Raw genomic sequence first — 23,799 nt, 5'->3', positions numbered from 1 at the left:
TGGAGAAAGGAATGTTCCATTTTCAAAAAGACTGTGACTTTGAGTTTTGTATACAATTGCTGAAGCACTTTGTTGTCAAAAATTAAAAGAAGTCTGTCATAATCCATCTCTCAAGCATACTGTTTTTAAACGCAATAATGATTCATGTGTTGGCTGTCTCCAAAGGACTGTCTAAAACCCAAATTCTTGCTTTCTTGCTGTGATGCTTTATTTCCTCTTGTGACCTTTGATGTGCAAAAGACCAGCAAATGGGTCACCATTGCTTAGATGACTTGTCATTCATTTTGCATCCTGCATGTGGTTTTTCTGAAGACTTAATGACTCTCTGTTATGCAGAAATTGCTTCTGGTAATTTTGTTTGATGATTACAAGGAACTCTGACTGCTGGTCATATATAGCTTTGTTTAATTTATTTGTAAAAGTAGATGTTGAAACTAGTTTCACATTTATATAGAACTTACTAATTTCATATCCAAATGGCTGGAAAGTTGTAAGATTCAGATGCATTTTTATGTGAAATCTATGCAAAACCATGTGTGTTCTCTTGCTTTTTTGAGAAGCCGATCATCAGTAATTTAGCTGTCCTGTACTAACAAGACACCTACTAGACACCTACTTGCCAAGTCCTAGTCTATAATGCCAATCCTTTTTTTTTTTTTTTTTTTTTTTAAAAAAAGTGCCTTGGAACCTGCTGACTTAAACTCCCTTTAAAAGCCATATTTACCAAAGTAAGACCCCTAAATAGTTTGGGTTTATTCAGATTACCTAATAAACGTTATTGTCCACATTTGGAAGCCCCGAACATTCTTTGCAACTGAGATTATAGGACTCCATTCAGGAAAGCGCTTAGGCATATGCTTAAATTGCTTTGCTTTGCTGGTGCCCTGCAGAGTAACAAAACTAAGGGGAAATGGGCTTGACCAAATCTCTTTCTTTGTTTGATCTGCCTCGGTTAGCATCAGCCCAAAACTACAGAGGAAGATTGCCGCATTTTATTCCTCATAAGTGCTTTATTAACTGCATGCGCTATGAATTAAATTAGTCTGTCTTTGTGTGAATTGGCTCGGTTTCACTCAGCAGCTGAAAATACAGGTAAATCATCTCACAGCAAAAATAACTGCACCGCTGTCCATCTCTGCCTTAGCTGGGAGATCAGACCACATTAGCTGATAAAAAGGCAGACCTAAGCCACTGAAGCTCAAAATCTGGAATGTATCAATCTAACAGCAGTCATTACTAGACACTTCAGAAAAATGTAACCCAAAGTGAGCCTCTTAGAAGAAAATTTTACCTGTAACTTCTTCCTTATAATTCAGTTTATATTCTGAAATGCTGGGGCATTCCAAGACAGGGGGAAGGTAAAAGCAACTCATGCCAGTGCCATGGTATTGATTCAGGACTGTTTCCAAGTACCTTTTCTCGTAACAAGAGAGTAAAGTAATGGGCCGCAAGTTCTGATTACAATAGGTATCTGCTTTCTGTTGTGTTCTCTCTCTCTGTATGTTACCATTTCATTTATGTTTTGTGTATTAGTTTGTCTGTATCCTCTGAATGAGCCAGTTTATTATGGAAAATTTGACTATTTAGTTTTGTTTCCTGCAGAAAATATTGCAGCTACTACCTGAGAGGATTTTTTATCGATGGCATTTTCGCAGTATAGGTAAGAAGGAATGGTTTAAAAATATTCTAGTAAAATAAAGTCAATGTTTTCTGTAGTCACTTAACTGGTTCCGCAAGTCCTGTAAACCACAGACTCGCTTCATTTTATGCGATACACAAATTGTACTTCTGTATGAGATTTGCAGCTGAAAATTCTTGAAACATCTGGAAAATCTGTTTACCTGCTAAGATAGCTAGCTCTGTGTGTTCTTTGTTTTGTGTGGTTTTGGTTGCTTGCTTCACTTTTATTTTTGCATGAAAGCTCTTGGATTTTTTTTTTACCTTTGGATGTACATGGGTCCTCTTCCCTTTCATCTCTTTCTAGCTACTAGATGATGAGGGATTTAAATCAGCACACCTTTTCCTAATTAGGTCTCCATTTGCATTCACAGACTAACACCAAAAATCAAGACTGAGGAGGGTTATGGAATCTATATTTGACGCTCTTTCAAATTTGCATTGTGACAATCTTTCACGAGTGATCGTGTGTGAGATTGCCCATACAAGTTCATAGTAGTAAAGATCATTCTTTGTGTAAAAATACATGTTGAACTTGAACCTTGTCTCCTTTTGGAAATATATTCTGTAACATTTCTGCTGTGAATTGGTGGCTGTTCAGTAGTTGAGCAGAGGCTGTGCTAAATGAAACGTGAACCATTGGACTGCTGCAGTAGATAAGTGCTTAATTTCTTCCGAGGAATTTTGTGGTTTAGTGCAAGAATGGTAAAGCAAAGAGATTAAGGACAAAAGTATAAACTTCTTAGGAGCTCTTTTTTTTTAATATATTTTCTGAGCAGCCCACAGTTTGTTGGCCTTTTAAAGTGGGATTCTGAGCACAGTATGTCTGCAAGTCTGGCCCCAGCTGTCCCAGTGATCCTTCATTTAATGGAGGAGTTGCCAAGCACCACGTTACAATATTGACGCTGGCCATGACAGCCATGAGATAGATACCTGTGGATGGCATACACTTCGTCAAGCCAAGAGGCTATCCATTCTTTGTCTGCGCTCCATGGTTCCAGTACGTATTCTGGGTGCTGGAGCAAGGGAGGGAATGGGAGGAGTCCAACAGAGAGAAGTCTTGGAACTGGTAAAGCTCTGCTTCTTTCTCTTACTCCCCTGACCATTTTGCATGCTTCATAGGCAAGTATTTTGTAGAAAACCTCATAAACATAGAACTGGAGGATGCATTGCAACTCATGCATAGAAACAACAGACTGAAGTTGTCACCTTAGTTAAGGCACTCAGAGTGCTTGGCTTACAACTTCATTTATGACTTTAACACAGGCTTTGTTTGGTCACTTGTGAATTTCAGAAATAAGAAAAGCAGGACTAATTTTTCTGAACTTTTTTTTAGGTTTTCTTGTAGGTAGTATAGGGATTTTGAGTAGATCTTAAAATTATATTCTAAAAATGCTGAGGGGAAAAAGTTTAACTGTCTTTTTTTTTCAAGGTAGTTAATTTTCTAATTATTTAAATGTTCCCTGTGGCCTGAGGTGCTCTTGTAATGAATATTTTGGCCCTGAGATCATGTACAGGAGACAGAAAGAAAAATTTATTCCTCTCCTAATTTGACCAGATTGAATAAATTAGAGTCAAATGGGTGCAGAAATACTGAAAGGTAAAATACTTTAATTTTGATAGTCAAAACAATTTGTAATCCACTGAAGTAGTTTAACTTGATTTCCTCTGAACTAAAAATCTTTGATTCATTACTACTGTGAAAATTCTGCTTCTGAGTGCTACCAAACTGGTCACAATATTTTGTCTTGCTGTTTGTTAAAGGAAATAGGACAAATTATGCTGCTTTGGGAGGAGAGGGGGCATATATTTCTTCTATGTAGTACTTTTGTTGGTTAGTTGGTTTGGTTTCCAGCACCATTTCATCAGCTGCAATGTGTTTTCTCAGAACAATGTATTTGCTGTTGCAGAAGAAATAATGAGTTGAAGTTAAAGGTCAGGGCAAGGGCTATTCTCACATTTCCAGTTAGCACTGACAAAAATAAAAGGAGACATTTGTTTGACTACTTTACTTCCATTTCATCTGACTTAGTCTAGAACAAATTGTTTTTTAGTCAGTTGTTTCATAGATAATATATTCTTTATATTTATGCTCCTCTTGAATAGTCATATTTGGATAGATTTACATCTGTGTTCAGTAAATGAGCTAAAGGATGTGGTGTTGCAATTATTTGCAAGTGTGCCTTGTGATTTGCTTTTTGCTTAATATGTGAGTTAATATGTATTTGCTATATATGTTAATAATTTAAAATTGTGAAATAGTGAATCTTGAGGTGTCACATTTAAGTAAGGCACATAATTCTCAAATCCAGGTGAAATAGCTGAGTGCTGCTTTATGTTATTTTTCTAAGAATTGGATTGAAAATGTTTTGTAACTAAAGCATTTGATGTATAAGATCTCTGATTTTAGATCAGATTTCTGAAGCTATGGATAGTTGACTGGGTATTTTTAAAACAAGAATAAAAATGTTTTGCAATTTTAATGTATATATATTTTTAATGGACATATACAATATCATACCGATTTCTAGCATTTTTTCTTATCATAATAGTCAATATTACTCTATTTGAATGCATTATTCCTATAAGTTGGACTTACTATGGTCCATTTGTTACTTTGCAGAAACTAATACATTTGCCTAAAATTTTAAATACACTTGTTTAAAGCATTTTCCCCAAACTAGCAGGTCAAAATTTTCTCTAGGTACTTTATTTTTCAATGAAAACAATTTGAGAAGATTATCATCTGACTAAAACCAAAGTACCTTGCTCTAAAGAGACATTATATTTGATGTTAAAGAACTATTTACCTGATGATGATGCTGATGGTTGTAAATTGATTCATTTTGTGTTTTCTCACTCAAGTTTTCTTACCAGTGAAGTAGATACATAGTAAATAGCATGAAAGTAGCTTTTTTTCTGTAGTGTTTTTTTAGAAAGCATTCTAGTAGAAAGCGACCATCTTAGTATCTGATATATGTCTATTTCATTTTTCTAATCCAGCGTCAATTTTGAAGAAACTTTTGCACACTGGAAACTCCCTCAAGGTATCTCTCTTTGATGATGCATCCTTATTTCTTTTTACTTTAAATTGTATGAAGCATATTACTTTACAGATTTTCAGTATCAATTTTTAAGATTGTTAGGCTTTGTAATTTTAATTATTCACCTTTTAATCACAAATTTTAATGTTGTAACTAGATTATTTTAATATTCGTATTATTTTTTTTGTTCTGCTATATAATAGCAGTTGTTCTGCTATTTTGTGACCTTTCTAAACTTACCCAAAGAAGGTAGAAACGTGTTTTGCTTAATTCTTCATCTTTCAGATCTCTCTAGCATTAAGTGCATTGTATTAAATACATTGGTTGCTTGTTTGCTAAATAGTTTTAAATCCACTTTTCTAAATAAATTACTAAAACTAAAATTGCATCTTGCATAATGAAAAAGAAGAAAGTAAATTTATGGAGTACTCTACCTTGGGTGGTTTGTTGCATCGTAATTTTCATGAGAATCTTCTGGTCCTGCTGATGCTGAAGACAGTGGCTTGCATGGGCTGTGTGGGGCCAGGATTTCAGGCTCGGCAGGGCTGGAGCAGGGGCAGCTTCCCGGCACGTTCCACTTGCTGCTGTTCTTCCTACACCGCTGGGCTGAGCTGCCTTTGACCCATCAGTCGGGGGAGCACAGCCATGGGATTTTGACCTCTAGCTGAAGTTGGGGCAGTAATATTGTCTCCTCAGAGTGCCACCACCTTGGTTACAGTTTGCTCCCGCCCTTCTCTGCTTTTGTTAAATTAGTGATGTGATTACTCATGGTATGACCGAAAGACTTGCTAGGACAGAATTTGAATGAATGTACTTGTCCTGCACTTTCTTAACTACTTAACTGTGTTACTGTACTTTCAAATTTGTTTTAATATTTTTTTTTTTCTACAAAATCATCCCCTTGTAGATAAGATGTGAAGGAATACGACTGTTTCTTCTCTGGCTTCAAGCACTTCAGACTAACTGTGCAGAAGAGCAGATATTAATATTTGCATGCCTTGTGCCTGGTTTTCCACCAATTATGTCCTCACGAGGTCCCTGTACACTAGATAACCTCATTAGTCCTCCTAATTCACCAGATGGTGAGTAAACTAACAGAATTCCTGTGCTAGGTGTTTTGCTTTCCCCCTTCCCCTGAAGTCATCATGGAGCTGTAGAGCTGCTTGCGGGAAAGATGTCACAAGGATGATGCAATTTGTCTTTGTAATTCAGAGATGGTTCAGATTTTGGTTTTGAAGGAGCTGTAGTGCCTTCAGGTCTTGTCATTTTGAGCTCAGAACAGTTGTGGGGATGTTTGGTTGTTTTTTGTTTTTTTTTTTTTTTTTGAATTGAGATGCAGTTACATGAACATGTTACTGCAAAATATGTTGTTATGTAGATTTACAATTTACTGGTTAACCTGCAGTGACTGTGTTAACCCTTCCAAACTGCAATAAATCAAAGGTTGGTGCTGTCCTCAGTTACATGTGGTGGGACTTGGCAAAAATAAGGGAAACCCAAGCAGTTTTGGCTTTGTGCAACTTATAAGCACATTAGTAATCATCAAATTGGTTTTATTTTTTCATTATTTTCAGGTTTTCTGTGTTTAACGCATTCTCCTTTTATTTCAGCTAAGATTTTTCCAGAAGAAATTACCCCACTTTTGCCAGCTGTTTCTGGAGAGAAAATTGCTGATGACCAAACCTGCTACTTTCTTCAGCTACTGTTAAAATATATGGTAATTCAGGTGCGGAGGATATAATGTTTTTAACTATTCATGTTTGAAGGACTGTATAGTGTTAGAACATCATTTGCACTGTTTCTGTACAGAGCTGCTCTTGTGCTTTTCCAGGAAGAAGCTGTTGTCTGCATTTTCTTTTTTCTTTTAACGGGAAAATCATCCCCAAGATATTTTTTTGTGTGCCATTTTTGGTAAAAATACTAAATTTTCTCAGAAATGTGAACAAAATTTATTAATGTTATCCAAACTTGCACACAGTTTTACTTCGCATCCATAAAGATTTCTCTTGAAATTACATGTATGATTCCTTGGCGTTGATCTGTTCAGGAACAAAAGAGTGCCTTTAAAAACGTAGATGTCAGCCTCTTCCTTGTCAATGGAAATTACTTGTGCCTCGAGTCAAGTATCTCGAAGGAGTATTGCATATGTGTGTAGCTGTTTTAAACCTAGGCATTGGGTGTGTTTCTGATTAAAAACTTATTCGTGATGAAAGTGTAGCCCAGAGACATTCATAACTTTGTCTAAATTTACAGGTAAGAAGCAAGTTTGTTAAAAACATTAATACTGCATTTTTGGTGTTTCACTGCCTTAAAACAGCACAGATATGCTTACTTCTAATGAGCTTGCTTTGTTTGATGTGCTAGAGTCCTCATGGTAATATCCTATATTCTTACTGTTCTTATTGTAAAAAAAAATGGGACAGTGATAATTTTTCATCTTTCTTATTAAAACACAATTATTCATCTTACTTATTCTGTAGAACAGCATTTTGTCATCAGTGTGGAATGCTTCTCAGTAGAAAATATTAATTTGAAACTTTTTTTGTGTTTCTTTCTTTTTAACTCCATGGCAAAGGCTGCAAGTTTGGAGTGGAAGAATAAGGAGAACCAAGACACTGGGTTTAAGTTTCTCTTTACCTTGTTTAGAAAATACTACCTTCCACACTTGTTTCCATCTTTTACAAAGCTAACTAACCTCTACAAACCTGTTCTAGGTAAGTAGTGAATTTTGTCTTTTAAATAGAAAAATAATTAATGGTGACTGTTTTCAGTAGCATCTCTGTTATCTAGTGGCATACTACTACAGTTCTGGTGAATAAGGATTTTTCCTCTCTTTTCTCTTGATTTGATTTTTTTCCTAGTACAACTTCTAATTTTTGTGATAGTCCAGGAGGTTGCTGCTGTTCATTGCTGCCTATGGGCTGGCCAGGTTCTTCTTTCCTAAGAAGAATTTGTAAATGTTTCCTTAAAATACACATGCATAGCATTTATATCAAGTGAACAAGGACTTGATGTAACTGTGATGTGCAATCGAGACAGAACATGCTCTCTGACAGGGTTTTTTAAAGAAATTTCCCTAAGTGTGAGGAAGCAGCTAACTTAAAGTTTTTCTTATTTTACTTCTTGTTTCCTTGAAAAGAATAAAATGAACATGAAGGGACAAATGGAAGGAAACAGATGTAGCTATGAAAGAAACAATGAGCTAGTTTGTGTTGCTAGAAGTATCTCTAGGAAGCACAGCTGTAGGATTAAAAGCATGTTATTTTAGGAATGCTTACATTTTTCTTTGACCTTTTGCTAATGTTCTATTGAATTATATATTAGAGTCAATAGGAGCATTGTTGTTAATACTCACCTGATGTACTGCAACCTTGTTTTCGTCATCCTTCCCCTCCCTCCTCTGACTTGTAGCTCCCGTCCTTTGCAATTTAGTGTCTAAAGTCACCTCTGTGCCACTTCAACTGCGTTGCTGACAGCTAGAGCACAGTCCTTCCCTGTTTTTCAGCTGTATACAAGTGATTTTTTTCCCTCAAATCTATGCCTCTGAGTTAATTATGACACACCCAGTCTCCCTTTGTCAATCTTCCACTTCTTCCCATGCATTTTCTTTCTTTTATTTCAGCTTGTGCCATGCTCTTTGCACCTGACTAATATCTCTTTTCCATGTGCTAAGTGCCCTTTTTCTTCTTAATCTTTTTACTATCGAGTGTTCTTGAAACACCTTCTCTGTCTACATTACCAATAAAACTCTGAAAGTTATAAAATTAACTTATGTTGCAGAAGGAATAGTTCTTCGTTTCAGATTTTACCTTTCTACTTGCAGTCCTTCTCTTTTGCTTTCCTTTGTTTTGCCTGATACAATTTATGAACTTCAAGAGAGATTTGTGCTTTTATTCTCTTGCTTTTCTTTAGAATTAATAAAATTATGAATATAAGCGTTAATATAATAAAAATAGTAAGTCATTGCATCTGTTATTTCATATGGACAAAATGTTGTTGGTGACATGTTCGATGCATTTAACTGAAGTCTGGAAGCAATTACAGTTTTTTAATATTAAATTTTCTTTACATCTTCTCTTCTTATCTCACCAGATATTCCTGATATAAGACCAAGACCAGTATACATTACTGCAACACGAAACAATGAAAATGTCTATAGCACAAAAATTCCATATATGGCAGCTCGAGTTGTTTTTATTAAGTGGCTTGTTACCTTCTTTCTTGAAAAGAAATATTTAACTGCTGTTCAGAATACAAAAAATGGAGGAGAAATGCTCCCTAAAATTATTCAGGTGTGCTTTAAAGTTTTCATTTTTTTTATTTTGCTTGCATATGTGCTAGAAACCTTGCAAATGATCACAACACACTGACAACTGAAAGAAGAAAGAAATGCAGTTTCCCAGTGAATAAATTATGTACTCGTAAATTCATTATTTTTTTTTCTTTGATAAAGGAGGGAGTCTTCAAGGGAATCCCTTTAGTAATTTATTAGTATTTTTTATTCTCATAGGTATTTAACTTAACAGCATCATCAGTATTATCTTTAGACTTTTGGAATTTAATCTGTAAACTGTCAAATTTATTTGTGGCATAGACCGTTTTCCAGTAACATCAAAAGCCATTTTGTTTTACTCTTGATTATAGCAGCTCTTTCAATGAGATAACAGAAAAATATTTTACTTTCAAATTGCTGGTTGAGATTTCTGTAGGATTAGGGATTTAAGATTAATCTTGCAGAAATAAATTGTTTTAAGAGACTCTCCAGCTTCCCATTACAAATCTAGAATCAATGTCAATTCTATATTCTTCTCTTGAATCGTAGGTCAGTGTCACATCTGGATTGAGTGGAAAAGCATTTATTAACTCTGAAAGTCAAAATGCATATTTTCATGTTACTTGCTTTTGAAGTTTGTAGTTTGTTTTGAAGTGCAGAATTTTGAAACCCTGGAACAGCTAGATGTAGCTTACTTACTACAAGCACTTTTTATTATTATTATTTTTTCTCGTTGGAATTTACACCTTCTGTATAAATAGTTGCTGTACCATTGCAACTGACATACCCTGGAAAATGAATTTTTTTCTCTTCACTGAATTTTATAGAACACTAATACCAATTAGATATTTACGATACGTAAAGATATTGCTGCCCTCAAAATGGAAACTGGTCAAAAGTTATCACTTAGCTGCAGTAGTGTGTCAGCTTTTGGCACATGCTGACTTTTTAATGGTCTTAAATTTCACTGCCTGTAGCCTGTGCTTCACTGGTGTGGCAGGACTGTACAAAAACATTCATTATCAAAAGCAGTAGAAATGATATTGCTGCTCTGTTACTGCTCACTTTGACGAACAGGTGGCAGCCTTATTGAAGTAAACAAAAGCAGAACTGCATTTGGGCAATGCTTTCGGTTGGTGGAAGTGGGATTCTTTTTCTGGTAACTCAATTCAAGTTTTACTGACTGTCTTCTAAAGGCTAAGTCCTCTTTCTTCCCTGGACTGATCATTTTAGCCAGATATGGTTCAAGATGAAATGTTGGAAAAGACATGCAACACTATGGCAGAACAATGCCTGACAAAGAGCGGTTAGGAATGCCTAAGTGTACGAGCCATGTATAGAGCTGTGATCCATCTTTTCTCAAAAATCAAAGGGACTTGGAGATGTTTCTCCATTGTGTGTCCCTTCTTCCACTCCCACCACTGCATGTCTTCTTTTTTGTCTTAGGGAGTGGTTGACGAGTCAGTCAGTTGTGCTGGGCTGGGAGGACTCATAGAAAGTATATATCATATAGAGTACAAGAACAAATTCCTTCCTGTATCAAGAAGTAGATTGAAAGTTGCACTTCCTGGTGGCTAGAATCCCTGCATGCAGTGTGAATGAGTGTTGCTATCGTGAGTTCTGAGTTAAGTACCCCAGATTTTTGACATGCAGTACTCCAGTAAGTTAATTAGGCACATGTTTTCTTCTGTGTAGACTGTTGGTGTTGTAAATCAAGATAAAAACCCAGAGCTGGAAACTGGCGTGTCTTATGCAGGCGAGCAGGAGAGAAGCCATTCGAACAGCAGCACCTTGTCTGACCGACGGCTCAGTAGTTCCAGCCTCTGCAGCATCGAAGAGCAGCATCGAACTGTTTATGAGATGGTGCAGAGAATCCTCTTGTCCACACGAGGATATGTTAACTTTGTTAATGAGGTGTTTCGACAGGTACGTGTGGATGTGTAGTTGCTGTTACATGATTTTTTAAAAAGGAAATGTCATCATCATTAGAAAGAACACTGAAGGCTGCTGGTCAGATAACTGGTCAAATGATGTTAATCACATGAGCACACACTTATTTTGGATTCCTTCCTAGGTCTATTTTTAATGATGAAGTAAAAAAATTCTGTGGGAACTGAAACTTGTTGCTGATGCTAAGTAGCAATTTGTCATACTTGAATTTGACACTTTATTAGCTTGCTATTTGAAATTGTAAGATTCTAATTCCTGTGGTCAAAGACAGCATTTAACGTCTGTTTGGACATTATTGATTGCTTCTGCTCGTACTCTTTACTTTGACATCTTTTGTATTGTTTGGGATAAAAATACATGATCTACTGGCAATTCACCTTTTTTAGATGTGTTATCAAGGCAGCAGTTGGTTGAAACATCAGTTTTAGGTCACATAAATTTAGAGGAGACACCGTGCAGAAGACGAGTGAGCACACATGCTTTACTGAAAGTGTTTTGTGTGGCACAGTGTAAGAACTTGTACAAGTGCTTTTTGTGGGATGGATGTGATTTTGACAGGGAGTGTTTTGTGTATGTTGGGAACCTCTGTGGTATGCTGCCGTCTCCTGGTGTTTGTTCAAAGTGTCTGTAAAGTTAGACCAGCTTAGACCAGCTTCCAGGGAACAAAGGCTAGTACGATGCAGCACTTTTATCTTTATTAAATATGGCCAGTGTTCAGTAACTGAAGCAGATAATAATAGCACTTGGATCTTTTCTGTGTTTATCTCTCCCTTAGAGGAATCTCACTAGTCCCTATGAATTCTGGAATGCTTTATAAACATACATATGTATACATATATATATATATATATATATTATTCTTTCTACCTTACTTCTCAGCCTTACAGAAAGCATTTTATTTTTTTTTGTAGTAGTCATTCATCCCATAGATGAGCTGTTGTTTTTCTAATAGTCTAGCAATTGTCTTTTGGCTTTTTCAGTTTCTGCATCTTTAATAACTTGACAGTGTCCGTGAAGACATTTTCAGAAATTTCACTTATAATTGTTGAATGACATATATAAGCTTGCTTTTGATAACCCTTTAATTTCTGTAGACTATTAGTTGAAAACCCCATTAAGCTGTTGGATGTTGTACTTCGTGCTGACTAGAGAAAGGGAAATGTACTATATGATGCAAAGATTTCCACCAACCTGAGCAAGATACCCTTTTAATGTTTTGCGGCTAAAATGGTTATGGGAAGACATGCCATCAGTGTGTATTCTGAAATGCAATGCTATAGTTTTTGTCCCTGTTAACTATGGAGAGCAGGTAATCTCTTCACAGTTGGAAGAGATTTTTTTTTAATTTGAAAAATGGATTTCAGTCTTTTTCAGTGTCTTTGTAATATAGTACATAGTAATGCCAAAATAGAAGCATTTTGTCTTGACCAAATACAATTTGTTTTCTACCAGATAAAATTTTTATATATTGATTTCTGTGCCAGTTCTCTGTAGTCCAAAGTTTTTCCAATGGTTGGTGCTAGTATGTAGTGAGATTTGTTTTTTAAAGTCTATGAATTTTTCTGTGATCAGATGAAATTTATAGCAAAACAATGAATAATACTCAGCCAATAAAAATATCTAGACATTTTTCACAGTTTAGTGAGTGTGTAATTTCTTAGGACTTAAAATATTGGAAGAGGCTAACACACATTACTGTAGACATGTGGTTTTTTAGATGCCTAAAACCAACAGAAATATGGGAAAGCAGGTGGTATGGTCTTTGAAAGCTTTCGAAGTGGACATCTTTACAGAATGGTTCCAAATACTGACATTGGGTAGCAAAATGACAGTAAATTCATTATTTTGATTTTTGACTTTTATCAGAAAACGATCAAATGCCTGCCACTTCTGTCCTCATCATAATTTACTGTCTTGTCTTTACCTACACTTGCTGAAATGGCATTTCATATCATATACTGGTGATGTAATTTGAAGTCAGCTTCTTCAGAAAGTGCAGCGTGGTATCCAAGTTTAGCCTGCCAGGCCTCTCTGGATTAGTAACAACTTGTGCGATGAATCCACCCAAAGTTAGAGAACTTGGTATGAACAAAACCACCTCTTTTTTATTGTTTGAACAAATAAAACATGGAAGTCACTTGAAGTTAATGCTTACAGAATTGTGAAATCCCACACTGCTGTAGGTATATGCATATGTTGTTGATTAACCATAGCTCCTAGTACAGACATAAATGTAAAAAACGCATTTCCTTTCTTTTTCTGAGTTATGTTATTTATGGGTGATGATGCTGCGTGTGTGTTTATATATGCATGAATTGCTGTGCCCAAATATATATAGTAAAAGTAGTTAACTTTAAATTCAGGCTTTTTTGTTGCCTTCTTCTGATATATCTGCAACGCGAAAAGTGGTTAAGGTCTATAGAAAGTGGATATTACAAGAGAAGCCTGTGTTCATGGAGGAGCCAGACAAAAAGGAAAACAGAGAGGATACTGTTGTCAGCTTAGAGGATTCATCAGTGCAAACGGATGGTAAACATGTATGGTATCAGTTATTTACATTATTTTGTTTGCTGCAAAGCATTATTTATCTTTTAATTTTTCTCTGTAAAATTTAAGTAAAAATTTAAGAAGTACAGAAAATCAGGATTAAAAAGTGCTTTATCTAAGGTGCACAAATCTAAAATATTACTGTGTTCAGTAGGCCTTACTGAGTGCAAAGAAAGATTGCAGCTCTTTGAAAAATAAAATTTCTTTATTATTCCCTTTCTATACAAATACTGTAGTAAGAATGTAATGGAAAAAAAATAATATATGCTGCAGTGTTAAAATTTACACTGTCTGTTGGCCTAGTGCATGTAGGTCTATTTAATTTCAGTGGTAATTATTTAAGAGTTTGAAAATATCTACTAATTTATATACACTTTATCAAAACTTTGGATCCTTAACTCTAGGAAATTAACTTATAGATAAAAATTATGTGGCATCGTTTTTTTCATGTCCTGTAATGAATCATCAGTAAATGTTGACTTTGACACTGCCGTGCAAAACTAGTTAATGGGAATTATTTTTTCTACAAGGAAAGATGGTTCACTTCTTAAAATAGTAGTAAAAATTGTGATGTTTTGACAGATGATTTTCATAAAGAATTTATATTTTTTCCAGGCTTAAATTCAAATACTACTACAGTCAGTGACAACAAAATGTAATATAGAATATTTTGAATATAGAATACTTTGAAATAACATAGCTATTAGAAGTCTTATGAACCTTTAAATTCCATATGCTGTTTGCTTAGAATCTGTAAATATTCGACATTAATTCCTTGTTGAAATGGACATAGGACAATGTGACAGTTATCTCTTCCTGCTTTTGACATATGATACTGAAAATGATACTGAAATGATACTGAATAAATGTGGACATGTTCCTTTCTTCTTGGTCACTAACTGAATGATGTTTTTGAAAGCTTTCCTCTGACCACTCAGGACATAAGCGCTCATCCAGCTGGGGAAGAACATACTCCTTTACCAGTGCTGTTAACAGAGGATGTGTATTAGAAGACGAGGACAAAAATGTTAAAGCTGGTGCTCAAGCTGCATTACAGGTGTGCTGTATAGAGATTAGAAGGCTCTAAGAGTCATGGAGTCACTTTACTACATATTATTATATAGTCATATAAAACTTTATGATTAGAGCAATTTGTGAGGGTTCTAGGTTAGCACCCACACAGTGTTATGCAAACAGATGTGCTGAGCTCAGCACATGACAGCTCTCATTCTTGCCAATTATAGACACCCTGTACTGGGAATGGAAAAAGGGAGATATAGCTACAATGTGTAGTTCAATTATCATTTTCTGTATTACTGAAAATAATGTTCTGCTTGCTTATATTAATTATAATTCCACATTTTGGTTGAAGAGCTTGTGTACAGGTCTTTCTGTAGTATGAAATTAAGGAAAGAAACTGTAGAGTTGATGGTTTTCATAATATACAATTTGGACTTCATTTTTATCTTTTTAAAAAAGCATATTAAACCATGCACCCATGTCCTAGAGCCAGATACCTATTTTAAGGTAAAGCTGCATTTTTTTTCTACTGTTGGTACTAGGAATTAGAACTGTACATTTGCTTCAGTGTACCTCATTTACTGAAAATATTGGTGACTGCTTAAGCATGTAATGCTGGGAAATGAGTAGCTGGAGGAATGGTGCTCTTGCCTGAGGGAATAGAATAGATACCTGCAAGACATAGACTATGTAACACATGCCTTTGTTGGGCATATAATGCTACCTGACTTTTTACCAGAATTATTTAGAAAAATAAAGCGGTATGTAAAACATGAAGTTTGCTCTAAGAAAAGTGAAAGGCTTGGCTAGAGGATGACAAGTATTTGGTTGTAAGTCTTTGACCTTTTTTTTAATTTTTCGACACTATTTAAACTGACTGTAAATGCCTGTCTTGAAGGTGTTCTTGACAAACTCTGCTAATGTTTTCTTATTGGAACCATGCACTGAAGTCCCTGTGCTTCTGAAGGAGCAAGTTGATGCTTGCAAGGCAGTTCTGAGCATTTTTAGGCGCATGATAATGGAACTATCAATGAATAAAAAGACATGGTAAGTTTATTATATTCTGCATCTAAGAGAAATATATCAACATTTAAAATTTATGGGAAAATTGTCAGGAGAGAGGGAGAGTGGACTTACTCAGGTGTAGATCTTGATACACATCACAATTATGAATTCCATATGAACTGATTTGGGAGATTGTAGGTTCTGCCATGTCTTCATCATGATACTGTTTCATTTAAAGATTCTGGTCATTACTTCCATTCCTGGCTTCACCTTCTCAAAAATTAATTTTTACAGTCCACAACCAACTAATGTTATTTTGCGAAAGTTCTGAAATCTTAGTGAGCGTGTAAGATCACATTCCCAACGTGTAAGACTTATTGAGAATTAAAAGTTTTTTCTGGTAGATGAAAATTAACAAGCATGTTTAATAACACATGTGAACAAAAAGTGCAATTTTATTTTGGAACCAGGGAACAGATGTTACAGATACTCCTCAGAATAACAGAAGCTGTGATGCAGAAGCCAAAAGAAAAACATATAAAGGATACGTTTGCTCAGAGCATGTCAGGGTTACTTTTTCGCGTAAGTATTTTTTGTGTACATGTGACACCTGTTTTCAGTGCTGATTGCCCATAGTTTTGCTTAAGTAGTATTATGCAGTACTATACAACCTATTTTTAAAACATGAAATAAGTCTCGTTTGCAGTAATACAATTAATTCCAGCTGCCAGAAGCGGCTAATTTGATCAGTTCTTCAGGGCTCTGTTACAAATGATGGTAGCAAACACTTGTCTCAGTGTGGGATATTTTCAATGAGTTCCTCTAAAATGGGAGCTATATGTAAGTTTTTCTAGGAGGAAGTTCATCTGGCATCTCAAAACTAGGTCTTTTTAATGAGATGAAAATATCTGGTCATCATTGGTACATAATGTGGTCAGCTACAGTGTTGAAGCCTGAATGTCACAGGCATAGTTCAATCACTAATTATTTGGAAGGTATAGCAGGCAGTTCTGTTTTCTATCATTATTATATAAACAAAGTGTTGTTTCAGCTTACCTGGAAACATAAGATCACCTGAAACATATGTTTTGGAATTTTAAAATTTCCTTAGTAACTTTCACATATTTTTGGGAGTATTTTTTGATGAAAAGTATCTGTGCATAGTATCTGTGTGTCACTGATAATCAGTGCTAATGTGCAGGTTGGTGTTGAATTTAGCAGCATGTGAATTGGTGCATTGAATTAATTTCAGTAAAAATGCATGACCTATCACTTGTTTCTTTCCTCTCAGACCCTTATTGTGGCTTGGATCAGAGCAAATCTGAGCGTTTACATTTCTCGGGAGCTGTGGGATGAACTGCTCAGTGTTCTGTCTGCCCTGACTGACTGGGAGGAGCTGATAAACGAGTGGGCCAATATCATGGACTCTCTAACAGCAGTACTGGCAAGAACTGTGTATGGGGTAGAAATGACAAACTTACCCTTGGATAAACTCAGTGAACAAAAAGAAAAAAAGCAGAGAGGAAAGGGTTAGTCTCCATGCTTCAGTGCTTTTTGTATCAAACAAGTTAGATATTTAAGTTTAAAAATTAATTTAATCTAACATTAAATACCTCTCAATCCTAGTGTAAGAACCTGATTAATCAAATATAAAGTGCTTTGAATTTTTATATTCTCATCATTCACTGAGGTATGAAAGGTAATTGAGGTCGATAGATAGTAGCTATTTAGCGGATTCAGTATGCGTTCAAAATCAGTGTTTTCTCTAGAACAGTAATGAAACATGGTTTCTTGTGCTGTAGTCTGGCATAGTCATCAATGTCAAAATTCCTTTCCATGTAATTTCATCGAACTTTAATTACAGTTATTTGGCTGCATTTATATGCCACCTTGCAACTGATGCACATAGCTGAATTTTTACTATCATTAAAAAAGAGTTACTCCTTCAACTATGCTGTTTTGAAGGTGAATATTTTTTTCACGTTGGAGTGCTTGTACCATTCATACTGTAGAAGAATACATGCCAAAGCATACGATGCTAGAAAAGTTTGTTTTCTTTATCTCTAAGGTGGCATTTTAGAGCCTCAGAAGACCGCTGTAGTTGGAAGATCTTTTTCATTAAGCTGGAAAAGTCATCCAGAAGTTGTAGAGCCAATGAGATTCAGAAGTGCTACCACCTCTGGAGCCCCAGGAGTTGAGAAAGCAAGAAATATTGTTCGTCAGAGAGCGACAGGTATAGACCATAACTAAATGTGTATGTTCCCAAACATTCAATAACACTTGAGTTTTAAATCAACCGTTGAGTTGTGACAGCTTGCAAAAATAGTGCAACTTAACTAAATGCCTAAACACAGATGTTTCATACCTATGTCTGGATGTCTGGAACACTACCACTATTTTGGAAAAAAGTCTCTAAAGCATTAGCTACCTTGGAAAGTGCTTTCTTGTAGCGTGATACAGAGTATTTAATCCACAAGTTATAAAAGGTCCACTTTCAGATCCCATTGGAGAGAGAGCTGCTCATCTCTCTTACAAATTATGAGAAAAGTTGCCAACAGAGTACTGGATATAAAATGTAACATTTTGCTATTTTAGAGATGTTTTTCTCATTTTGATTTTTTTTCTCATTTCTCATTCTCATTTCTAGTTTTGAAAAATTTCACAGGTCCAACAATATTTTGAGCGCTTCTACCTTCCCATCATGTCTTAAGAGTCCAAAACCTTTCACATAATTTGTATCCGTTTCATCATCCTCTTCATAAATGTAGAAAGCAAGACTCAGTACCCCCAACACAGAGTCTGCAGGATAATTCAGCATGTAAGGAACATCAGGTCATCAGGTCTAAGCTCCTGCTCAAAGCAGGGTCAGCTGCCTGCTCGGACCAGAGTACTCAGGGCTTTATCCAGGCTGGAGCTAGGATCCCTAATTTTAAAAGCAAAAGCAGAGGTACCTGTATCTTTAGATTAACTTCTGAGAAGCACAGTAACCCACTTCTTGGATGAAAATGGATTATTTTCAGCAGAGATGAATGAATGGAAGAGGTAGTTAGTCTGAGGGTCAGGGGGTCAGGGTGGAGCATAGCTAACAGAGGGTAAGCTGAATAAGTTTTCTATTCTTCAGTTTTGAGCTGTATGTACTGCTACAGGTACTTCACTGAGAAGAAAAAAGGGTAAGTCAAATTAGCCCATGAATGGTAATCACAAGCTGACAAAATGAAAGATTCCACTTTGTGGAATTGTGATTCAGAAATTACTGATTATTGTAATTACAGTGTGTGAGATGCATTGCATGTTATTGACTTACAGCCTTTAGGAAATATTTCAGAGCTTAACATTTTAAAATTTTTTCAAAAGCTATGTGTTTTGTTGTATCATGATATTCCAAAATCCAAATATTTTGCTATTTTTTCTGACATAATTCTTGCTTTATTTTTTCCTGGAAGCTAAGCGAAGCCAATCTATCAGCAACTGTGTTCATCTTTATGAGGCTTTGCCAGCTACTAAAAGTGTACCTCTTCTGCTTCACACTGTGAGCTCTCTCTTACCTGGTATCTCTTACACTTCTTGCTCTCACAGACTGTCAGGTACTGTACTTTAAAGTCATCGTTTTTATAAATGTTCTTTATATTTTTAAGCTGCTGTCTGTCTGCTTTCTTTCTGTCCAGTTAATTGTTCTTTAGGATTGTGGAATGAGATGTTTTTCTCTGATTCTGTGTCTCTTGCCTGGATCTGTTCAAAACACAGTGTTAAGTAATATTGGTAGCCAGTAGGAGATGAGCAAGTTCAATGGAAGTATATCTTGTCCTTTTTCAAAGTTATGAAGGGTGAAAAAGAATGGTTAGGTAAATGTTTTTGTTATTCTGTTACCGGAACTGTGTTCATTATCAAAATAAGTAACCTTTTAAGGGAAAATGAGGACAGCAAGGTCTTTTCAAGGAACTGAGTAGAAACTAGTTACATGCTTGAATGTATGAGATGGTGCAAGCAAAATATGCAAGTGAATAAATTTGTAAGGTTGAGCTACTTGATTTAAAAAAAAAATCTCATTCACTGTGTGTAACACTCAGCTATAAATCTTCTTGGACAGTCTGACAGTTCTGTTAGGTCAGCTTTGAAGGGATTTGTGTGTCACTTCTTTGACTGATTTCTAGGAGAAGAGTTAATAGCTAGGTTGGGTGGCATTAACTGCTGCTATAACTAAAGCCATTATTACTGAATAGGAGCACACTTGGTCCCAAATGTTACTGTCTTTTTTCACTTAATGCCAAGAGAATTATATTTCTATAAGTGTGTTGCTAGCTCATCTTAAAATTTTCCTGTTGCTCCTTCCCCAGTGTATCAATTTACTTTCTCACTTGAATTTTCATGCTTCTCTCTCCTCTCTTTTTATTTGGATTTTCAGTTACAGTAAAAAAGCTGCATGATTCAGTTTGTCTTCACAAATTATTCCAGAATCTGTGCTTTTTTTTTTTTTTTTTTTTTTAAATTCTTTCCCTTTTTGATGTCCCCATTCCATCTTTATGGAGGAAAAGTCAGTAACCACAGTAACTTTCTCTGTACTCTATACTAGTTTTGCTGCCTCTCTTCTTTCTTTTTCCAGAACAAACAGAGTCTAGTTTAGGTATCTAGCAATGGAAAAGATAGCTTTATTCTCATGACGTCCTCCAACCCTTCATTGTGTACACTGAATCCCTGAAGTAATTCTTCTCTTTTCTCTAGATCTTTTGCTATTGAAACTGCTCATACATCTCTCTCCAAACTTTACATTTTTTCTAAGAATAATTTAACTTCTTTAACTAGTGGTCACATTCTAGCTTTTGTAACCTGGAGTTTCAAATATTTGGGTGGGTTGCTTTTTCACATAGGTTTTGTAGCTAAGGAGTTAGTGTTCGTATAAAATTCTGAGGCTGTGCAAATATTTTGTTTTTTAACTAAACAGAAGTTGAAGAATCCCAGCAGTTGGAAACTTCAGCAGGAACAGAAGTCACAGGCCTATTTGTAGACCAAGAGCAGCAATAACTCGAAGTAGCAGCACTTCAGATATTGCAGATCAGTTTCCATCCGATTTTTTTCAAGGTAATATTGATGAAATATAGCAATGCTACACTTAGAAGAAAAAGTGCTGAGACTTGTTAAGCTTCACAGATGCTGCTCTTATCTTCTTTGTTTTCCAGCCATGGTTCTAAAATGCTTTTTATCCCATTTTCTTAGTAAATCTGTTGTTGGTATCTTGTTGAAAAAACTGTTTTTAAGAAGCTGTGGACTATGAATGCAGAGCACAACCTTTAATAAACCAGGGCTTTGTTAAAAGCATGCATTTTCAGTGTAACTCTTTATGTTTGTTTATCTGACTTGCATTTAAATTTTGTGTATCTGAGTTAACAGTTCTACTTCTGTTCTGATTGTGTAAGTGTGTTATGCTTATGAAGGATTTTTAAAACGTCACGTTCCATCTTATTGATTAAGCCCTGAAAATTATGTAGTATATATTACTTCACTTACCTGTAAATATGAAAAGTATATAAGTAAATGTAGCTGATTTTTTCCTGCAATTTGCTATGCACTTTCATCCCACAAATTTCTATACTTCTTTTTTTACCTTCTAAAATTTCTAGGTAAGAAGGCTGGAAGTTCTCATAATTTATCTTCTTCAGACTCCAAATCAGTTCAGGAAAATAAGGAATATATGAAGAAGGAACATGAAGCTGAGCATGTAAGGCAAAATAGAGAATGATTATTGATGATATCATGTTTTAAATAAAACAAATGTTTTATTTCTGATCAGATTTTTATTAGTGTTTTGAAACTAGCAACGTGAAAGTATGAAAATTCATTAGTCACGTTTCCAATATAGGATCTGGGTTTAAACTGTAGCTGTTCATTATGCTATTTGGTATGCTTGTTCTGTGACTTCTGATACTGTAAGTTGCCTACACAATTTTATGTAATTGGCTATATGCTATTCTTATAAAAGACATCTTTGCTTTCCTTTATTAATTATAAACAAGTTCACCACTTTTTTTGGTAATAATTCATGGCTTTTATAGAGCTACACTACAGTGGAATAAATGGTTGATGGTTTGAAGTATTGAGGAAAAATAATTTCCTTCAGCACAATTTGTAACACTAGTTATTTATTGCAGATTATTTGTATAAGTTAACATAGGACAGGCAAGCTTTGTAAATTTTTAATGCAACTTTGGAACAAGCAGTAGAAATAATAAATGACTTCATCTTTGTGGAAGTATAATGCAATGCAACATGGAGGACTTCAAGATGAATCTCATCTCTGGTCCGTGGCTCTCCCATATATCTGGACTTAAAGTACTGTTATAAAATACTAACACCTCTGGAGAGACAAGGGTTTTTTTTTTGAAGTGCTTTCATTAATCACGTCAGGAATAACAAAGTGCCTTACAGTGGGAAGGAAAATCTAGTGGACTACATGTGATGGAGGTGAGGGGAGAGGGAGAGGAATAGTTCAGTAGTTGTGGAGAATTAAATTAAATTAAAATTAAATTAAAAATTAATCTGTCTCCCCATTCTATTCCTGTGGCATGTATTATAAAATATTTACAAGCACATGCTGCTGGGGCTGTCAAACACATTGTAGTTTCACCTTCTTTTGCAACTGGAAGCTGAGGTTTGACCATGTATATACAACATAAGTTGCTGATGTTCTATGTGGACCAGTTTGACTTAATATCACAACACAATTGCATATTGTCCATCACTAATCACCAAAAGCTAGATTTGCCATGGAGGAGAAATGATTCTGCAGTCTATCAGGCAGCACGAGGAAGCATTTCTTTCTTGGGAATGCTTGAATGATGCCCAGCTCAAAGCAAAACAAACCAAACCTACAGCCTTCATTAATATAATAATAATTTCTGTGAGTTAGTTATGTCTTTGGTGGCAATAATTTACTTTCTCAGATATATGGAGAAAGAAAATGGATTAATGGTCTGGACAGCAAATCAGAAAAAAATAGAATTTTATTTAAAAATAACACTACTAATTACAAATACAAAACTAAAAGGGAATTTCAGAATTTTTAGTTGAATTGAGGAGTTTCAGAGCAGAGATTCCTTTAGCAGTTAGATCTGGTATGCTCCTAGGGGTGAGGTGCAGAACATGGGGGTTTTGTTGCACACTTATATAGTGACAAGCAACATGGTATTCTATTTTCTGGCAGAAACCAAGTTTTGCTATTATAGATGACATGGAAATGCAAGAAATGTGAATTTGAAGGTGATGTACCAGATGTAAAGCAAAGCAATTACGCTTAGGGACGGAGGAGTATCATCTAGAAGCAGAAAATTGCCTGATGGTTTTTCAGCAAGTAGGCTATAAATCCATTTGAAAAAAAAAAAAAAACTAATAAAAAATTAAGGTAAACAAAAGATTAGGTGCTTTCAAATGGGTTGTTTTGCAACAAAGTAATGCATCAACATAAGAGATGACTACCAATTTCTTCCTGAAAGGTTTTTTGATACTTTTGAAAGTTTTGAATGGTTTCAGCTTTGTGGAAAAACATCAGTAGAAAGTCGTGCCTCTTAGTAGGTAAACTGAGTTTAAGAAAGGGAGTAGAAATAGAAACTGAAAACATGATGGTGTCCTTAAGACATCTAAAGATATTTGGTAGTCCAGGTATAGATTAAAATATATTGACTCAGTTATGATTAACTTTTAGTAACTTTCTCTATATGTGTGTTTGTGTATTGAATTTGCAAGAATATGTAGTTCTCAAAAATGTAATTAATAAACTCAGATTAATACTATTTTTTTTTCTCTGAAGGTACTAGTACAAAGGAGCAATAGTACAGATGAATTAGATTTGAAAGCAGACTTCCAACAAACACATGGAAACTGTAGGGAGAGAGAAAAAAGTGAGTTCCAAGAAATACAGTATTTTTCTTAAGCTTATCAATTTAAATCAGTGTGATAATTTTTTCTTGTTACAGATACATTAGGCACTTTCCTCACCAGGTTTTGCTAATGCAATTTTTAAAAATAGGATCTGAGATCTTTTTTAATCTTCTGTTTGCTTTAGGTGAAAGTGTTAGCAGTGACACATCCGTTGGGTATAATAATGAAGTAGAGATTGCACTCATCCCCTGGCAAGCTTCTGAAGAAGACCATGAAGTTAATGCATCAACAGATGTTTGTGTGGATACTGATGCACCTCACTGGCTTCAGCTTAGTCCTTCAGATAATGCAAATTTAACAGGTACTCTAGTCCAGAAACTATATTTACTATTTTAGATTTTTGTATCAAAAAGC

At 35.2% G+C, this 23,799-nt stretch overlaps 1 protein-coding gene across 1 annotated transcript in view; it reads left to right on the top strand.

The window, feature by feature from the left end:
- Window positions 1–23,799, top strand: part of RALGAPA2 (Ral GTPase activating protein catalytic subunit alpha 2) — a 139,135-nt gene that overhangs the window by 26,772 nt on the left and 88,564 nt on the right. Inside the window, 18 exon segments of the mRNA XM_032185106.1 lie at window positions 1,603–1,660; window positions 4,681–4,724; window positions 5,629–5,803; window positions 6,332–6,447; window positions 7,297–7,435; window positions 8,814–9,013; window positions 10,690–10,920; window positions 13,308–13,481; window positions 14,411–14,548; window positions 15,410–15,558; window positions 15,987–16,098; window positions 16,808–17,045; window positions 17,585–17,749; window positions 20,456–20,530; window positions 20,533–20,592; window positions 21,132–21,229; window positions 23,315–23,405; window positions 23,570–23,746. Coding sequence (XP_032040997.1) covers window positions 1,603–1,660; window positions 4,681–4,724; window positions 5,629–5,803; window positions 6,332–6,447; window positions 7,297–7,435; window positions 8,814–9,013; window positions 10,690–10,920; window positions 13,308–13,481; window positions 14,411–14,548; window positions 15,410–15,558; window positions 15,987–16,098; window positions 16,808–17,045; window positions 17,585–17,749; window positions 20,456–20,530; window positions 20,533–20,592; window positions 21,132–21,229; window positions 23,315–23,405; window positions 23,570–23,746 — 2,440 coding nt within the window.

The sequence above is a fragment of the Aythya fuligula genome, chromosome 3 (genome assembly GCF_009819795.1).
Source record: "Aythya fuligula isolate bAytFul2 chromosome 3, bAytFul2.pri, whole genome shotgun sequence".
NCBI lineage: Eukaryota > Metazoa > Chordata > Aves > Anseriformes > Anatidae > Aythya > Aythya fuligula.
Note: the sequence above shows the minus strand (reverse complement) of the source record. Positions and strands in the feature narration are given on the sequence as shown.